This window comes from Polyodon spathula, chromosome 1 (assembly GCF_017654505.1).
Source record: "Polyodon spathula isolate WHYD16114869_AA chromosome 1, ASM1765450v1, whole genome shotgun sequence".
In the NCBI taxonomy this organism is placed as follows: Eukaryota; Metazoa; Chordata; class Actinopteri; order Acipenseriformes; family Polyodontidae; genus Polyodon; species Polyodon spathula.
In genome coordinates, this window is record NC_054534.1 from 37,003,531 (window position 1) to 37,021,416 (window position 17,886).

General features: G+C 44.2%; 1 protein-coding gene across 1 annotated transcript in view; it reads right to left on the bottom strand.

The window, feature by feature from the left end:
- LOC121318153 (collagen and calcium-binding EGF domain-containing protein 1-like) overlaps positions 1 to 11,419 on the bottom strand; it is a 97,623-nt gene extending 86,204 nt beyond the window's left edge. The window contains exons 1-2 of the mRNA XM_041254528.1: positions 11,024 to 11,419; positions 10,727 to 10,807 (exon numbers count right to left, since the gene is read on the bottom strand). Of these exons, the coding sequence (XP_041110462.1) occupies positions 10,727 to 10,807; positions 11,024 to 11,133 (191 nt within the window). The 5' untranslated portion in view covers positions 11,134 to 11,419. The remainder of the gene's footprint in view (positions 1 to 10,726; positions 10,808 to 11,023) is intronic.
- Between the last annotated feature and the right edge of the window lie 6,467 nt (positions 11,420 to 17,886).

Sequence of the window (17,886 nt, forward strand, 5' to 3'; positions counted from 1 at the left end):
CTTGTCTGCTTTTCATCACACGCATTTAACTGTGATTTACTATTGCTAAATAACACTAATGACAAACCAGTCCTATAAGAATTTTAAGCGAGTGTCATTTTAACCACAGAGAAGGTATAGAAAATGTGACATTGACAAACACTTTCATCTTGCAACTTTCCATCAAAGAAACAGACCAGACCGCTTATATAATAGCAACATCTGTTTACAGTTGTACAACAGCAGCAAACAAAGATCTCTTGGGGGTTGCTTTTGTTGTGTCAACAGAACACATAATTGTAGGTTTATTTAAGAGATTGACAGAAGTTGTCATTATGGGTTCCTTTCCTAGTGATACTAAATGTTGGTGATTAGAGGTAAAAATATACCACAGACAAAATTTGTTTTGTTTTTAAATATATTTATGCAGTCTATTATTCAGAGAGACAAAATATAATTGGCCCTTTTTTGTAATGTAGTTTATTAAATTACAAGAAGGTTTATTCATTTCAACATCTGAAAAATGTTTATTTTTAAATCATCTATTTTTTTATTTTTTTTTTACATTTTACATTTTTTTCTATTTTATTATGCTGCTGTCCACCAAAATGAATCATTATAAATAAGTTGTAACACTAAATAAAACTGTATCCTGTTTAAATAAAATAGATTTTGAGAAATTTACTGGTCATGAAAGTTGCAGCCTTGGAATATTTTTTGTTTATCCATTGATCTGATTTGGTAAAGACAGCCTCTCCTAAAATTCCCCGAACCCCGAAGGCCGGAGAGTACACTTGAAGGAGGCTAGTACAGCTACAATGCAAGCACTTTAACACTTGTATATCAGGAAACAATCAATTTGTATTGGTAATAGCACTTGCATGCTATATTTTACTTCATTTCACCAGTAGTGGTCAGTATTATCTATCACATCCATTAACACAAGACACTTCTGCATTTTGACACCTCGTCAATCAGCTTTCAAAGACACACCACCTGGTGGGGACTGGATCGAACTTCTATCTCAGTCCACTTGTCAGTGCCTCAACCATTATTAAAAATTATCTGGTCTGCTTGCACAGTAAATTAATCCTGCTCATTGCAAATCATGAATTTTAATGCCTTGGGCATTATTCCTATAACACATGAGCAATAGTAAAAGTTTGAGCCATTTTCCCATAATGACCTGGGCTGGCAACAATGGACAATATGCCTTTGGATGAAACTGATGTCTTATGAGGTGAGAGGTTTCATATACTAATCCACTAAGGGTGTGCCGATTCATCAAATCATGAACGTGATATTTTTCTTGACGATACGATTATCAATACTAATTTAATGATCTGTTAACATAAACATGAGCATGCACTCATTTGTGTCTACACTGATAACTAGAGAATATTATTTATTAACATGCACTCTAGCAGCATCGCCAACCATTCACTGTGTTAAGGGTGTTTTTGTTTTTGGGCAGCTGAGCGGAACGGAAGCAGAGCAGGGGCGGGTTATTAATGATGATAATCTGATCAGGGCGATGGCAAAATTCAACCTGCTCTGGCTGTATTTAAAATTCAGTGGATTTTTGTGAACCAAAACATGTAGATCACTTAGTTTTCCTCAAGAAAAAAAAACTAGAAAATAATGATATGTAATAAATAAACTAATAACAATAATAACAAAAACAATTTCATTGAACACAAATGCCTGTAAGTGCAGATAGGTGCTGTATTACACTAGCAGAAATTGATAACCCAGTTTCATGCAAAAGTTGAGACGGTGATCAAACGTGATCAAACTCTTGTGTAAAAATGTAGTATTTAATATCGTACATAGTAGAACCAACTCTCTTTAATTTAAACTTGTTTTTACTGAAAAATAAACGGTAACAGAAGAGCTGTCTGAGTTACATGTCATCAGACTTTACTAACACTGAGCATGGGAGCTGCAGCATGCTATTTCCCATGAACTGTGCACAATCAGAGGTGCAGTCACAAATTCCAGACACAACCCTTGCAAAATATTTAAAATATAAACATGCTGATTTAATTGCAGTCATCAGCTGCATAGATTAACCGTTCAGCAGAATGTGGCAACAAACAAGTGAGTACAAGCATTAAGTTACTGTTTTAGTATCAGTTTAGTGTCTTCTTGTATTTTTAACAGTTGAATATGGTCGCAACCAACTTGTTCCTGAAGTGGCACGCAGCAATTGGATTTGGCGACCGTTTTTTAAAACATTTATTTGAAAGAATACACAGGAAACAACAGCAAAACAGCGGTGAAGCTTATTTGACCAAAAGTGTTTTACCAGTGTTCTTGCAAACACTTGCACAAGCAAATGAGAGAACTGTATGATTTTAATGTTTCGTGCTTCATTTACTGTATCGTATCGTGGCTTTCGTTTAGCGATACATTTCGTACCGTGAAGACATTGCCGATACCAAGCCCTATAATCCACTGAGCTTTCCAGACTTTTGTTAACAGCACAGACATACACTCTTCAGTTAATGGAATACTGTATCATTTGCAATACAAAACATCTACAAATAAAGCAGTTTAATAAACACACACACACACACACATATACAGCTATGGTCAAAAGTTTTGCAGCCCCATATAAAATTAACTAATTTTACTTCAAGAAGTCAATTGAAACCTGCTGAATAATGTTATGTTAACATATTGAATTACATACCGCTTTGTAGTTCTCCATACATGCCTACTTAAATGTGACATTTTGAAATTTAACATTGAATACTGTACTACTATTATGGCATCCGATAGACTTTTTCAATATCATTTTGTAGTTTCATTGATCACTTGATGTTAAATAAAAGATCTAAATTATGTTCATATGTTCATATATATATATATATATATATATATATATATATATATATATATATATATATATATATATAAGTATATCCCATCTGACAACTCAGGTTAATGCAGGGTTCTCGCCAGCACTGTTGAGTGTAACGGGCCGTTACGTTGCTACCTGAAAAAATTCAGGCTGCAATTAATAGCAAAACTATAATAATAATCCTGTGAAACATTGTTGATTATTCCTTTATGTGAGAAACTGGTTTGCTTAAAATACTTGTTTCAGCTCTTAATACTCTTCAATGGGTTTGTTGTGACAGCATGTTCTTTAGTTTGGCACATGTAAAGTATGTGACACGGAGACGAGATTGAACTTCACTGAACTTTATTAGCACATTCCCCCCTGTTGACAGATGAGACTAGATCCTGGGTGCGCCGATACACAACACTTTAACAACCAACGCCACTGCAGATCTTTATTATTGTACCATAACAAGCTGGGTTACGTTCAGACGAATAACAGTAATGTGTATTCCAAACACTTTTGAGATATTTAATCTTTTTTTTTTTTTATTTCAAGGTCTTTAGGAAAAATCTAAAGTTCCTCAATTTTACAATAATCCTTTCATATGACTTCATTTATCCATAGTGTAGTGACATCGGCTGGCTAGGGCATCACTTCCGAAAAGAGGACTGAAGCACGACAGCAGACCCCCCAGAAGTATTCGTAGCGACATGGTTAATAGCATTAGGACTAACAGTATTGTGCAATTAAGAGGAATAATCACCAGCATGTGTATGTTAAATAACCAGAGATCCAAGATGCAAGAGTATAACTTAAATAACAGTGCCTTTATTAGAACCATCTCTGTTGAAACCTACACATTAGTGTTCTCTAAGGACTTCCTCGACCCCCCAGTATCCTAGGTAGAGGGTAAGTATGTAGGGCACTACTGACCTCTAGTGGCATAACTTGAACTGCATTATATACATAAACATTCACATTACTACATTCTCCCCCCCTTAAGATTTCAGCTTCTCTAAAATTTGGAAACAGTTTATACACAGTTATAAACAAAATGTAACGCTAATACACTATTGCTGTAACAACAACTACACAAAATAGTCCATGCTTAACTGTACATAAACATTTAATTTCAAACTTTTTTAAAAAAAAATTTACAAGTCAAAGTCCTTCAGGTAACCAGGCTTTTTGACAGTTCTTTGGGAACGACGCATAGCTTGTGCCATGCTTTGATTGTCCCTGCCCACCTCTGGGGAACTCCCAGTTTGTTCCTCTGGTTTCAAAGCAAGCTGCTCTGAGACAGTGTCCGCATTGTTTGGAACAAGTTCATCTGGCATGGTTACTCTAGCTGGTGGTTGTAGAACCTCTGCAGGTGTGTCCTGCACAATATCCTCTGACCCAATGGTGTTGTCCTGTTGTCTAGACAGGATCTGATCTATGTGTCTGCGTACTATCCTGCCATCTCCCAGCATTACCTTGAAAGATAAAGGACCAGACTCTGTTGCAATGACTCCTGGTATCCACTTGGGACCGTAACTGAAGTCTCTTGTCATCACAGAGTCTCCGTCTCCAAAACTCCTCCCCTTTGTGTGCTTGACGTGGTGTTCCTTTTGTTTATTCTGCTTAAGTTCCACTTTTCTCTTTAAATCGGGATGCACTAAATCAAGCGTAGACCGAAGTTTCCTCCCTAGTAACATCTCTGGTGGGGAGAGTCCTGTGGTATTTTAAGGTGTTAACCTATAGCTGAATAGTACCCTTGACACTTTAGTTGACATACTTCCTTCTCCCGCTTTCTTTATCATCGTCTTGAATATTTGAACGGCTCGTTTTGCGAGACCGTTGGAAGACGCATGAAACGGGGCTGATGTAACATGGACAATGCCATTTTTGTTCATGAATTCCTTGAACTCTGAGCTGACAAAACAGGTGCCGTTATCAGAAACTACCATTTCTGGTAATCCCTGATTGCTAAAACTTTTTCGCAAACAGTCAATTGTAACAGCTTATGTTGCTGAAGTTACCGGGTAAACATCCATCCATTTGGAATGAGCATCTATGAGTATCAAAAACATCTGCCCCATATATGGTCCTGCATAATCTAGGTGTAATCGCTTCCAGGGTCTGTCTGGCCACTCCTAGGGATGTAGCGGGGCTGTGGCTGGTGCTTTCCGGTGTTCCTGACACTTGCTACATGCCTTTACCCGTGTCTCTATCTCCTCATCTAGTTTGGGCCACCAGAAATAACTTCTGGCCAGAGCCTTCATGCACGAAACCCCTGGATGGCACTGATGCAGCTGTTCCAACACAGCCTGTCGTCCTCGCTGTGGGATGATGACACGTGCCCCCCACAAGACACAACCATCTTGCACACTCAATTCTGTCTTCCTAGCAGAATAAGGTGGAAAATTTGCTCCTTCCCCCTGCTGTGGCCACCCCCTTAAAACGTACTCTCTCACTCTAGACAGTATGGAATCTTTCCCTGTCCACACTCTCACCTCCTCTGCGGTCACCATCGCTATGTCTTCCATCATCAGCACCCTGTCTTCCAGACCTGTGGATTGGGAAGTGTCCGGCAGTGGCACACGACTCAAGGCGTCTGCGTTGACGTGGTCCTTACCCGCCTTGTAGACTATCACGTACTCATACGCCCGCAGTGTCACAGCCCACCTCTGGATCCTTGGTGACACCATCTGTGGAACAGCCTTCGTTTGTTGAAGAGTGAAAGAAGCGGTTTATGATCTGTGCATATGGTGAACTTTCTACCATAGAGATACTTGTGAAACAGTTGCACCCCGAAAATCACAGCCAGTCCCTCTTTATCAAGCTGAGAGTAGTTTCGTTCAGCTGATGTGAGTGTTCTTGACATAAAACCTATGGGTCTCTCCCACCCATCTGACATGAGGTGTGAAAGTACTGCGCCTATCCCGTAGGGGGAGGCGTCACAGGACAAAATCAGCTCTTTCTCACTGTCGTAATGCACAAGTATATCTGTGGATTGCATGAGCTTTTTAGATTTCTCAAAAGCAGCCTCCTGCTCTTTTTTCCATTGCCATTTTGTGTCTTTTCTCAACAATTTGTGCAGTGGAGCACGCAGTGTTGAAAGGTTAGGTAAAAACCTGTTGTAATAGTTCAACAGTCCTAAGTAAGCCTTAAGCTCTGTTATGTTGTTAGGTGCAGGTGCATTTTTGATAGCTTGTACCTTGTTCTTAAGTGGGTGTAGTCCTGTAGCATCCACTTTGTGACCCAGAAACTCAGCCTCACTTCCCAGAAAGGTACACTTCCTTCTCTTTAGCCATAGGCCTGCCTCCTTCACCCTCCATAATTCTCTGAAAGATAGCTGGACTGGATGAAACCCCGAATGGAAGACGGTTTACAGTAAATAACCCTTTGTGTGTGTTTATAGTTACGTACTTTTTTGATTCCTCATCCAATATTACCTGTTGATAGGCATGACTCATGTCCAATTTGCTGAATTTTGCCCCTCCTGAGAGCTTTGCAAAAAGATCTTCAATTCTGGGAATGGGACACTGTTCCAGTTTGGACACCCGATTTACAGTAAGTTTGTAATCTCCGCAAATCCTCACAGTTATCAGGCTTTAGCACTGGGACTATGGGAGCTGCCCACTCAGAGAATTTCACTGGTTCAATTATTTTGTCTCTCAGGAGGCGGTCCAGCTCAACCTCCACCTCCACCCTCCAGTTTCATAGCATAAGGCACAGGACTTGGCTTAAAGAACCTTGGTGTTGCCTCTTTGTCAACATATATTTTAGCCGGTGGGCCTCGCAATGTCCCCAATTCCTCTCTGAATACATTCTCATGTTTCTTCAACACATCCTGAAGTGTTGTTTTGTATCTACCTATCTGGTTTACAGTGCCCCAGTTTAAATCCAACTCCTTAATCCAACCGCGGCCCAGTAGGTTTGGTCCTTTGCCAGACACTACTACTACTGGCAGCTGTTTAACTGTCTCTCTGTACTGTACAGTTAAGTTTGCAGTACCCATTGTTTTCACTCTTTCGCCTGTATAGGTTCTGAGATGCAGGGAACATGTCTTTAGCTCAGGTACTTTTGCCCCATTCCTTAGTTTGGAGTACTCTGTTTCATTCATAATTGTAACACTGGACCCCATGTCAACCTCAAATTGCACATCCGACTTGTTCACTTTTAACTGTAATGTGATAGGCGCTACCTTGGGAATGCTTGTCTCTGTTACGTTATTCATAATGAACACGTCTTCACCGTCACTTGCATCTGTTTCAGGATTTTCGCTAATGTGATGAGCCCCATGTTTTTTTTCTACTTTTCCCTGCTTTTGTTTTCCTCCCCCTCTAGGTTTGGTTTTCTCCACAGGTGAGTTCGCCCTGCACGCCTTCCTGATGTGCCCCTTTTTTCCGCATCTGTGGCACATTTCCTTAAGAAAACGACAGTCATTCGCCATGTGCTCACCACCGCATCTATAACATGCCCTCATAGTTCCGCCAGTTCGTGGTTCCCTCCACGTTTTTAGCTTTTGCACTGTAGCCTGGCTAGCATGTTTCCAGTTAGCACCATTGCTTACTTTGCTTGCCATTGTAAATCCTGAACGTCTTTGTTCGCTGTCTCCAATGCCTGAGCAAGTTTCAGTGCTTTTTCAAATGTTAACTCGGTTTCTGCTAACAGCCTGCGCTGAATACGATCATCGTCTATACCACAGACTAGCCTGTCCCGTAACATTTCCTTTAGCCTGTCTCCATAGTTGCAATGTTGTAGTTGTTCTCTTAGCACTGCCACATATTCAGTCACACTCTCATTTGCCTGTTTGTTTCTCGAGTTAAATTTAAAGCGCTGAACTATTTCGCTGGGCTTTGGGTTGTAGTGCGTTTTCAACAGTTCAACTAAATTGTCAAACGATTTGTCCCCTGGCTTATCTGGGCTTAACAAATTTCTCATCAGACTATATGTTTGGCTTCCTACCAAACTTAAGAGAATCGCCCTCTTTTTATTGCCGTTGTCAATCTCATTTGCTTCAAAAAAATGTGACAGCACTTCGCAATATTCCTCCCATGTCTGTAGTTGACTATCAAATGGCGCAGTTGTTCCTACCGTGGCAGCCATGTTCCGTTGTCTGTGAGCGCTCTCGCTAACGTTAGCAGGTTGGGCCGAAGCTATGCAGCTACACTTGTCTTTTCTCCTTCGTTGTCTCCGTTTTCAACGACCTAAGACAAGTTGTCCGATTTCCTCGTCGCCATATGTAATAACCCGAGATCCAAGATGCAAGAGTATAACTTAAATAACAGTGCCTTTATTAGAACCATCTCTGTTGAAACCTACACTTTAGTGTTCTCTAAGGACTATCTTGACCCCCCGGTATCCTAGGTAGAGGGTAAGTATGTAGGGCGCTACTGACCTCTAGTGGCATAACTTGAACTGCATTATATACATAAACATTCACATTACTACAGTATGTTATAGACCATATAATAAATAGTTGTTCTGCTTGGATTACCCTGGGTAGAGTGTCTTTATTGTGGGGAATTACACTATGAGGAACCCAAGATACAACACAGATAGATTTTCATATAGTTTGTAGGTTTTAAAATATAAAATGTGGAACACATGTCCAGTTTTACTTGCGATGAGTGGAAAAAACATCTATGTTGTATATTCCATAACTATGGAACAACAGTGACAAAGAGGGTTTCCACTTAATCTTACAAGCACACATGGGAGCAAGTGTAAGTTATGTCTTTTAATGGTGCAACAACCATAAATATCGGAACAATGACAACAAAAGCAAAACTCCACAATCACATGATCACAGCAAAGTTTATTAGAATATTTAAAATGAGATGATCCATGCTGTTAGTATTTTTTTTTAGTAATCAATAAGTAGCCTATATTATTTTAACTACAAATAATACAATACAATTCACATGCAGAAACTACTACGGTACTATGAAGTATGCTACAATTGAAAAAAAAAGACAGCAAATTAAAAAATATATATATATATTAACAATAACACTATTGCAAAAATCTAGTTCTCCTCTGTGGAATGGCATGTGTTGCTAGGGAGTACGTCATCCTATGGCGCAGACGCCGTATCTACCTGCTGTCAACCACATATATAGAATGTTATATATGCTGGCAACTACTTCCACAAAGCGTAAGAATGTGCATGACGTGTCCTGCTTCACCTGCAGGGGGCTGTGAGGATCTCTCTTTCATTGCCGTTGTGCTTCCGCTCCCTCCCCGCCCCCGCTCCTCCCACCACTACGCTGTGAAAAATTCCTGGTGAGAACGCTGACACTAAATTAAACTGTTCTTGATTATTGTCTTAACCTGGCTCATTAACTAAAACAACACGCTTTGGGGAGCCTAGTAAAGTGTATGAGGACACTTGGGACTTGTCAATGCAAGTCCCATCTTTATGGCACTGTTTTGAGTTCTAACTTATTCTGACTTTTATAGCCGCTGCGAGATTAAAATGAGCAGGTTTTATTGTAAAAAAAAGCATGGTAAAAAAAAATGATATCCCTCAATTAGTTGCAAACATTTTTACATTTAGCACTCTGGCACCAAACAGGCTACATAGGGGTATTTTATTCTTTAATTATTTTGCAATACAATGAATTTGTATTATTATTTATTTATTTATTTTTATTAAAGTTCATAGAAATAGACAGAACCTGAGACATGCTAAATGGAGCATTTTGCCTTGGGTTCTAAGTTTTTTTTTTTTTTTTTTAAATACACCTTTTCTTATCTCCCAAATAAAAATTAATTTGTATTATGCCCCAAGGGAAAACTTTATGTTCTGGTATGCATTTGACAACATGTAGTATCTGTAGCTATTAAGCTTAATCAATCAATCAAAAGGAGCTGGTAATCTCTATGTCACAACATAGAATATGTATTTCTTAACATCTTTGACATTTTCACTCAAAATAAAGCCTCTGAAGTGCATCCATGTTTTCTGTATCCACAGTCTACGCCCATGCTTGCACAATGTGAACAGCCCATTCCAGCACAAAAAAACCCAAAACAAAACAAAACAAAAAAAACATGCAGCTTGTCAAATACAGACTTTAACCCCTAAAATGCCAGGCACGTTAGACTTTACTTGGTGATGCTTAAGAAAACAGTACAACTCTTTTGGATAGCCTCCAAGCATTGAGTACGATTAAGAAATGCAGAATGACTGCCCGTGGGGCATGTATTGCAGTTGCCCTTGTTTCCACTCAGAACCACTGGTCACTAAATATCTTTTTTTTTTTTTTCCCCTTCAGATTTTAATGGAAAAGGACAGTGATACCCCAGTTATAACTGACTACCAGTTTCTGTAATGGATACTGGTAAGACTGGTATGACCTTCAGGGTGTACATGGACAATAAATGCTCTGTTGCAAGTTTCAAAGCATTTATCTATCTTAACATTACATTTTGAATCCTTACAAAAGACAGTATCTGCCATACTGTAATATACATTATATGAAGCGCTAGCCTTGCCTCCTTATTTCTGATTTGGTCACCTGGTTTCAAGAGCATTAATGATGTTCATGTGCACCATTTTAACCACCTCCGATGTCCAGAGTTATAATAATAATAATAATAATAATAATAATAATAATAATAATAATAATAATAATAATAATAATAATAAATGCGTTTCTATAGCCCGAAATAGTATTATCCTGCCGTAATGATTACTAGTACAAATAAAACGCCTCCTTGCACAGCGACCTGCAAATCTCACCAAAGCATTATTAGTAAATCGATAAAATGACTGCTGTATTTTAAAAACGGAAAAATATGAGACAAAGCCTTTTCTAAATAAAACAAAACTTACTGCATCAGGTCCATGCATCAATAAAACAAGATTAAAGCAGTATCACTGAACATCCAAAAGAGACCTACCTAAAGCACGTTGTCAGTTCCCCAGTGGTTTTTAAGCAAGGATACTTAGTTGTGGCAACGTTATTTTCTGAACACACCTCTCTGTACAAAAACAAACAGATTATTTAAAATTAGTCAGGGTTTCAAATTAGCTTTAAGAACGTCTCTACGATTAGTAAAAGCCTTATTTAAAAATACAATTGCAATTATTTAAATAACCATTTGTTCAATAGTCATTATTAAAAAAAAAATGTAAACGTTCAGGCTGTTAATTTACCATAAGTAATACAAATAAAGAAGGTCATTCTACATACAGACCTGTCGTCAGTGTCGTTCAATTGTTCTCTGTAGGTCCATGATAATCCGCAAAACGACAATGTTAAAACCAGTATAACTACTGCACTAATCCGAAGATTTGTGTAACACATTTTCCACAGGTAAAGTAGAACAGAAGTAATCCACACCGTGCAGCAGCTGTAAAAATGTGTTCCCTCAGTAGTAACTTTAAATAAGGCAGCTGGGTGTTCTAGGAATGACTGAGTGGCTCCGAGATGCAGCTGTTTTGTGTCTCTCACTTTTTATTGCACGCGACGACGGTCTACATTAAATGCTTTTTTTCTCTCTTCCTCTCTCTCTCTCTCTCATGTCGTACTACTAGTCGTTCCTCTGTTAGGCAGAGAGCTGCCTTGTTTGGTTTAGATAACTTTTTTTTTTTTTTTTTTTTCATTGCAAGGGGTGTGTTCATATAGGAGGGACTGTGATGTTAACAATAGCCCAAAGGATGAGTACCAGCGGGTCCGTTCCAAATTACTTCCTATGGAAGATGTTTCTTTCCTTATTTGTTATCCTGTTAACTTTGAGTCACTTAACTTCTGATTCATTTGTGACACTTAATGGTAAAATAATGGCCAAAAATGAATATGCATTGAAATAGAATTAAATTTGAATGCACTTGAATATCGTCTGAATACTTGGTTTTCCAGTCACTTTAAAATGACCACAGCTATATAACACAGTGTAACAATTTATTTATTTTTTGTTCCTGGGCAGTAAATGTTATTTCCTAATTGCTTATGCCTCAAAAGTATAGAAAATGGCTATTATTCCCCACAGACTTTGCTTTTGTGACCAGGACAGTGATAATTCAAAATATCATTATTTCCAATGGGAGAACGGGCAACTGTGTGCCTTTTCGTTCACATCAAGTCAGACAAAAACAACATATGAATCCAAATTAACATGTATTTATACTAAAGTAATACAAAAATGACTACAAAACATTTAGAAGTGAGCAGTTTTTCGAGATTTACGATTATACTGTATTTACAGTATAATCAAAAACAAAAAACACAAACAAACAGTAAAAGACATTCGATGTAAAAACTATATATGTTTTACAATTTCACTTGCTTGTTTTTGATTTATGAGAACATTTGTTTCATGCGGTTTACAGCACTATTACAAATATCAAACCATGCCCAAAGCCTAATCTGGAACAATTTACTTTTGAGTTAAACATCCAGTGTCAGTAAAATTATTGTTGGAATACTTTGAACAACCTAAATGAAATAAAAAGAAAAACACTAGCACAATATACACCAAATCCTGCTTATACAGTATATCAACTTTGCACACTATACCTATTGATGTCAATTCAGTGATGTAAATAGACACTGCAATGTTTAAAACTATAAACCATCTGTCCATTAATCCTATTGCAAGCTGCATGGTTAGGTAGTCCATTTTAAATTCTCCCCTTTCTTTGAAAGTATGTGCAAAGAATCCCAGATAAGATACAACATATTTATTGATCATTTCTGAATATCTATCACAAGTTCAGACTGATTTTGGGTCATGAAAATGTTGACACAACAGTCTCATGAGGAAACAAACATTGCACTGAACAAAGTTCTGAATGAAACAGCAACTCTTAGCAGTATGGTTTTGGTTTGGGTTGCTCAATAATATTCAAAATGTATTTCAAAATTAGATTTATTTTCTTAACACAGCAGGAACAAACCCATGTACATTGTAACAGTGTTGAAAGAGTACCTAAAAGTGTCCAAAAAAAGTTGAAAGTGAATGGTGGGAAATGAAACTCGCCAATAATGCACTGCCAAAATAGGTTATAACTTATAGAAGTTTTACCTGTGCATCATACAAATGGCATTCACCTTTTAAACAGTGTATGACAGTAGTCAATGACCAGTTGAAATAATTGTTGTCTCATAAGCCGTCATTTTAACAAAGGTAACGTTGTGTTGGTCTTGATTCGCATATGCATGTCAGCAAACTGGCATTTTTTTATTCATCCAATTCCATTCATTTACCATACTGACCGTTACTCAATTATAGGCATGGTGGCTAGTGAGACTTTATGTCAACATCTCAATGAACCGTGCACAGACGTACCCTCTAGAAACTGAGGCCTTTTTCTGCTCTTACTGGCCTAACTGGCAGGTATTCTTTCTGCTGTGGGTAATCGTGACAAAGACTGCTGTAGTGGGGACGTCAGACCAGAGAAACACACAGTACTGAGAGAGGAAAATGATAAATGGATGCGCTGCTACGCAGTTTATTATTATAAAATAAAACAGGACAAAAACAAGACACGGCACTGGCTGCCAAAACAAAAGAGACAGACAAAACGGACTAACACTAAACAAACAAAGCTGTTTTGCCTGATTGTTTGTTTTGTGCCACTAGAAGATCAAAATGAAGAAGATAATGTTAATTGACGAGGTTAGGTAAACCCAGAGGTACTTATTACTTTTTACTTGCACGTGAAGTGCTGTGCAATCCTCATGCCTAAATACAAATATACATTTTTAAACACTTGTGTTACACAGACCCGTTTATATCCCTGTGGCAGGCTGGCGAGTGGATAGAGGCCCAGAGACAGACTGCAGTTCAAAAAAATAACTATTTTATTATAAACACAAAAATGAAAGGGCACAAGGGCCAAAACAAAGCAATTTAAACACCAAAAAGATAAAAAGGAAAACTTACAAAAATAACAGTTTCCAGGCTGGGCAATGCCTTCACTGGATTCAAGTTTTCTACACAACCAAAAAAACCAACCTGCTTCCTCAGCTCCCTCTCTCCAAATGAGAAGCAGAGGCCTCCTTTTATATCAGGTGGCTGGGCGCTGATTGATCGTTAATCAACCTAATCATCTAATCAACTAATCCCCCAGCCACCTGAACATAATAAACCCAGGCAGGTAGGGGAAATTAACCCCATCCCTGCCAATTTAAAGGGCAGAGCTTTGCTCTGCCACACCCCTCCCCCCATGTACAACGTACACTGGCCGCAATCGGCCAACATCCCCCTTCCCCCCCCCTCCCCACCCCCCTCCCCCCTCCCCCCCCCCCAAGAGTCCAATTATGTCCCTTGGGTGGGCTGTTATGGTGGGTGGTGGTGGGCGGGGTTGATGTCGGAGCCCCCAAGCCTTCTTTGGTTGAGGGGGCCCCGAATCTCCAAGGTAGTACTGTGACGGCGGCCCCGGTCCCTCTGGTGTGAGAGGCGGCGACGGCGGCCCGGCTCCCTCTGTTGGCGTCGCCAACGCTGCCCGACCTGCCGCCCATGCTAGAGGTTACCAAATAGACCCCCAGCTCCGTGACCCACCCCCCACACTGCCTTGGCCGCCGGCCGAGGGAAGACCACCCTCTCCTCCCCCGCTCTGGTCTCCGTTTGCCGAGGGATACCACCCTCTCCGGGCGGCGACGGCGGCCCGGCTCCCTCTGGTGGCGGAGGCGGCGACGGCGGCCCGGCTCCCTCTGGTGGCGGAGGCGGCGGCGACGGCGGCCCGGCTCCCTCTGGTGGCGGAGGCGGCGACGGGCGGCGGAGGCGGCCCGGCTCCCTCTGGTGGCGGAGGCGGCGACGGCGGCCCGGCTCCCTCTGGTGGCGGAGGCGGCGACGGCGGCCCGGCTCCCTCTGGTGGCCCGACTGCGAGCTCACGGCGGCGCCGGCCGCCTCCGTGAAATAGGTAAACCGCCCTCTCCGCCGGCCGATGGTCCCCCCGTACCGGCGGTGACGGCGCCCCGCTCCCCTGTGTGAGGATACGGCACGCCTCCCGTATCCCGCCTACCGGGCCGAGGGAGACCACCCGCTCCCGCCTGGTGCCGGCCGAGGCGGAGACCACGCGGTTCTCTCGTCCTCCTGCCGCCGTTCCGGCCGGCGGCCCGGCTCCCTCTGGTGGCGGAGGCGGCGGCCCGGCTCCCTCTGGTGGGGGGGGCGGCGGCGGCGGCCCGGCTCCCTCTGGTGGCGGAGGCGGCGGCGGCGGACCGGCTCCCTCTGGTGGCGGAGGCGGCGGCGGCGGCCCGGCTCCCTCTGGTGGCGGAGGCGGCGACTGCGGCCCGGCTCCCTCTGGTGGCGGAGGCGGCGGCCCGGCTCCCTCTGTCGGGCCGTAGGCCCGATATAGCTCCACCGCGGCGACCGAGGAGGGATATCCTCTCGCCTGACCCGGCCGACCGAGGAGACCAGGAGCCTCGCTTCCTCCGTATCGAGCGCCCCACCGAGAGCGTGGATACCACCGACTGCCGCCCGCTGACCGCAATCCGGAGCCGAGGGAAACCGCCCACCGAGCCTCCTGACGGCGGATCCGGCTCCCTCTTGGTGGCGGAGGCGGCGACTGCGGCTCTCTGGCTCCCGAGGCGGTGGCTCCTCCCTCCCTCTCTGGCTCTGGGGAGCGACGGCGGAGGCTCTGGGGCGACGGCGGCTCCTCCCTCTCTGGCTCTGAGAGCGGCGGCGGCTCCTCCCTCTCGGGCTCTGAGAGCGGCGACGGCGGCTCCTCCCCCTCTCGGGCTCTGGGAGCGACGGCAGATCCTCCTCCCTCACTCTCTCTGGGAGCGACGGCGGCTCCTCCTCCCTCTCGGGCTCTGAGAGCGGGGGCGGCTCCTCCCTCTCGGGCTCTGAGAGCGGCGGCGGGCTCCTCCCTCTCTGGCTCTGAGAGCGGCGGCGGCGGCTCCTCCCTCTCTGGCTCTGGGAGCGACGGCGGATCCTCCTCCCTCTCTGGCTCTGGGAGCGGCGGCGGCTCCTCACCCCTCTCTGGCTCTGGGGACGACGGAGGCTCCTCACCCCTCTCTGGCTCTGGGAGCGACGGAGGATCCTCCTCCCTCTCTGGCTCTGGGAGCGACGGAGGCTCCTCCTCCCTCTCTGGCTCTGGGAGCGACGGCAGATCCTCCTCCCTCTCTGGCTCTGGGAGCGACGGCAGATCCTCCTCCCTCTCTGGCTCTGGGAGCGACGGCAGCTCCTCACTCCTCTCTGGCTCTGGGAGCGACGGCAGGCTCCTCCTCCCTCTCTGGCTCTGGGAGCGACAGCAGCTCCTCACTCCCTCTCTGGCTCTGGGAGCGACGGCAGCTCCTCACCCCTCTCTGGCTCTGGGAGCGACGGCAGCTCCTCACCCCTCTCTGGCTCTGGGAGCGAACGGCAGCTCCTCACCCCTCTCTGGCTCTGGGAGCGACGGCAGCTCCTCCTCCCTCTCTGGCTCTGGGAGCGACGGCAGCTCCTCACCCCTCTCTGGCTCTGGGAGCGACGGCACATCCTCACCCCTCTCTGGCTCTGGGGACGACGGCAGCTCCTCACCCCTCTCTGGCTCTGGGAGCGACGGCAGCTCCTCACCCCTCTCTGGCTCTGGGACGACGGCAGCTCCTCCTCCCTCTCTGGCTCTGGGAGCGACGGCAGCTCCTCACCCCTCTCTGGCTCTGGGGGCGACGGCAGCTCCTCACCCCTCTCTGGCTCTGGGGACGACGGCAGATCCTCCTCCCTCTCTGGCTCTGGGAGCGACGGCTCCTCCTCCTCCCTCTCTGGCTCTCGGGACGACGGTGGCTCCTCCCTCTCTGGCTCTCGGGAAGGCGGCTCACCTCTCTTTATTGGAGTGACCGGTGGATCTCCCATGTCTACCGCCAGGTAATTAACCACCATGAGGGCAACCTCTGGGAAGGACGCCGGGTGGTGTTGTTCCTCCCACTGTTCCCACCTCTCCCCATCTCGACGCCACAGCGTGTTGATAACTATGGGGAGATCGTGGACGAGGTCTGCCTCAGGGTGCATCAACCAGTCCCAGATCTCCTGGGACGGTGGTGAAGGTGGTGGTGCTGGAGGTAGTGGGGTGGCCCCTGATGCCCGGGGTGAACACTGCACCTCTTCCTGGGCCTGGTTGTAGGGGCATCCTGCCCAGTTGTGGCCGTCCTCCTCACAACGGCCACACCAGTTTGCCGGTGGCACTTCTGGGCAGGACCGCCAACGATGGTCCTCCTTCCCGCACCAGGAACACCAGGGGAAGAGGCTGGCCGGGTCCTCCAGCGGTGGCTGCAGCAGCTTACATTTCTTCAGCTGCTGCTTGTCCTGCCTTTGCCGCTGTCTGCTCTTCTTTCCCATTTTTTTTTTCTCAAAAAAAAAAAAAAAATACTGCTCTGAGCCTCTAGGTGGCGCTATCCCACTTCTGACACCAAATGTGGCAGGCTGGCGAGTGGATAGAGGCCCAGAGACAGACTGCAGTTCAAAAAAATAACTATTTTATTATAAACACAAAATGAAAGGGCACAAGGGCCAAAACAAAACAATTTAAACACAAAAAGATAAAAAGCAAAACTTACAAAAATAACAGTTTCCAGGCTGGGCAATGCCTTCACTGGATTCAAGTTTTCTACACAACCAAAAAAACCAACCTGCTTCCTCAGCTCCCTCTCTCCAAATGAGAAGCAGAGGCCTCCTTTTATATCAGGTGGCTGGGCGCTGATTGATCGTTAATCAACCTAATCAACTAATCAACCCCAGCCACCTGAACATAATAAACCCAGGCAGGTAGGGGAAGTTAACCCCATCCCTGCCAATTTAAAGGGCAGAGCTTTGCTCTGCCACAATCCCATGTACCAATGACGATACACCAACATTAACACAACAAATAACACAAAATACACACAGAGGTGGGTACTTTGCCACATATACCCCCCCTCTTGTGCAAAGCACATATGGCCTCAATGGCCACCTCCCCCCTTAAGATCTCAAAAGTCTCGCTCAGAGTCCTGGGCCAAGAACAGGGACTTTAAGGGATTGCTGGGTGGCAATGTTGCCAGTAGCCAGGCTGCTACTGGCCATGCTGTCAGCAGACGTGCTGACAGTGGGACGAATCTCTCCTCCCACTGTACCACTGGCAGTGGAAATGCTGCCAATGGTGC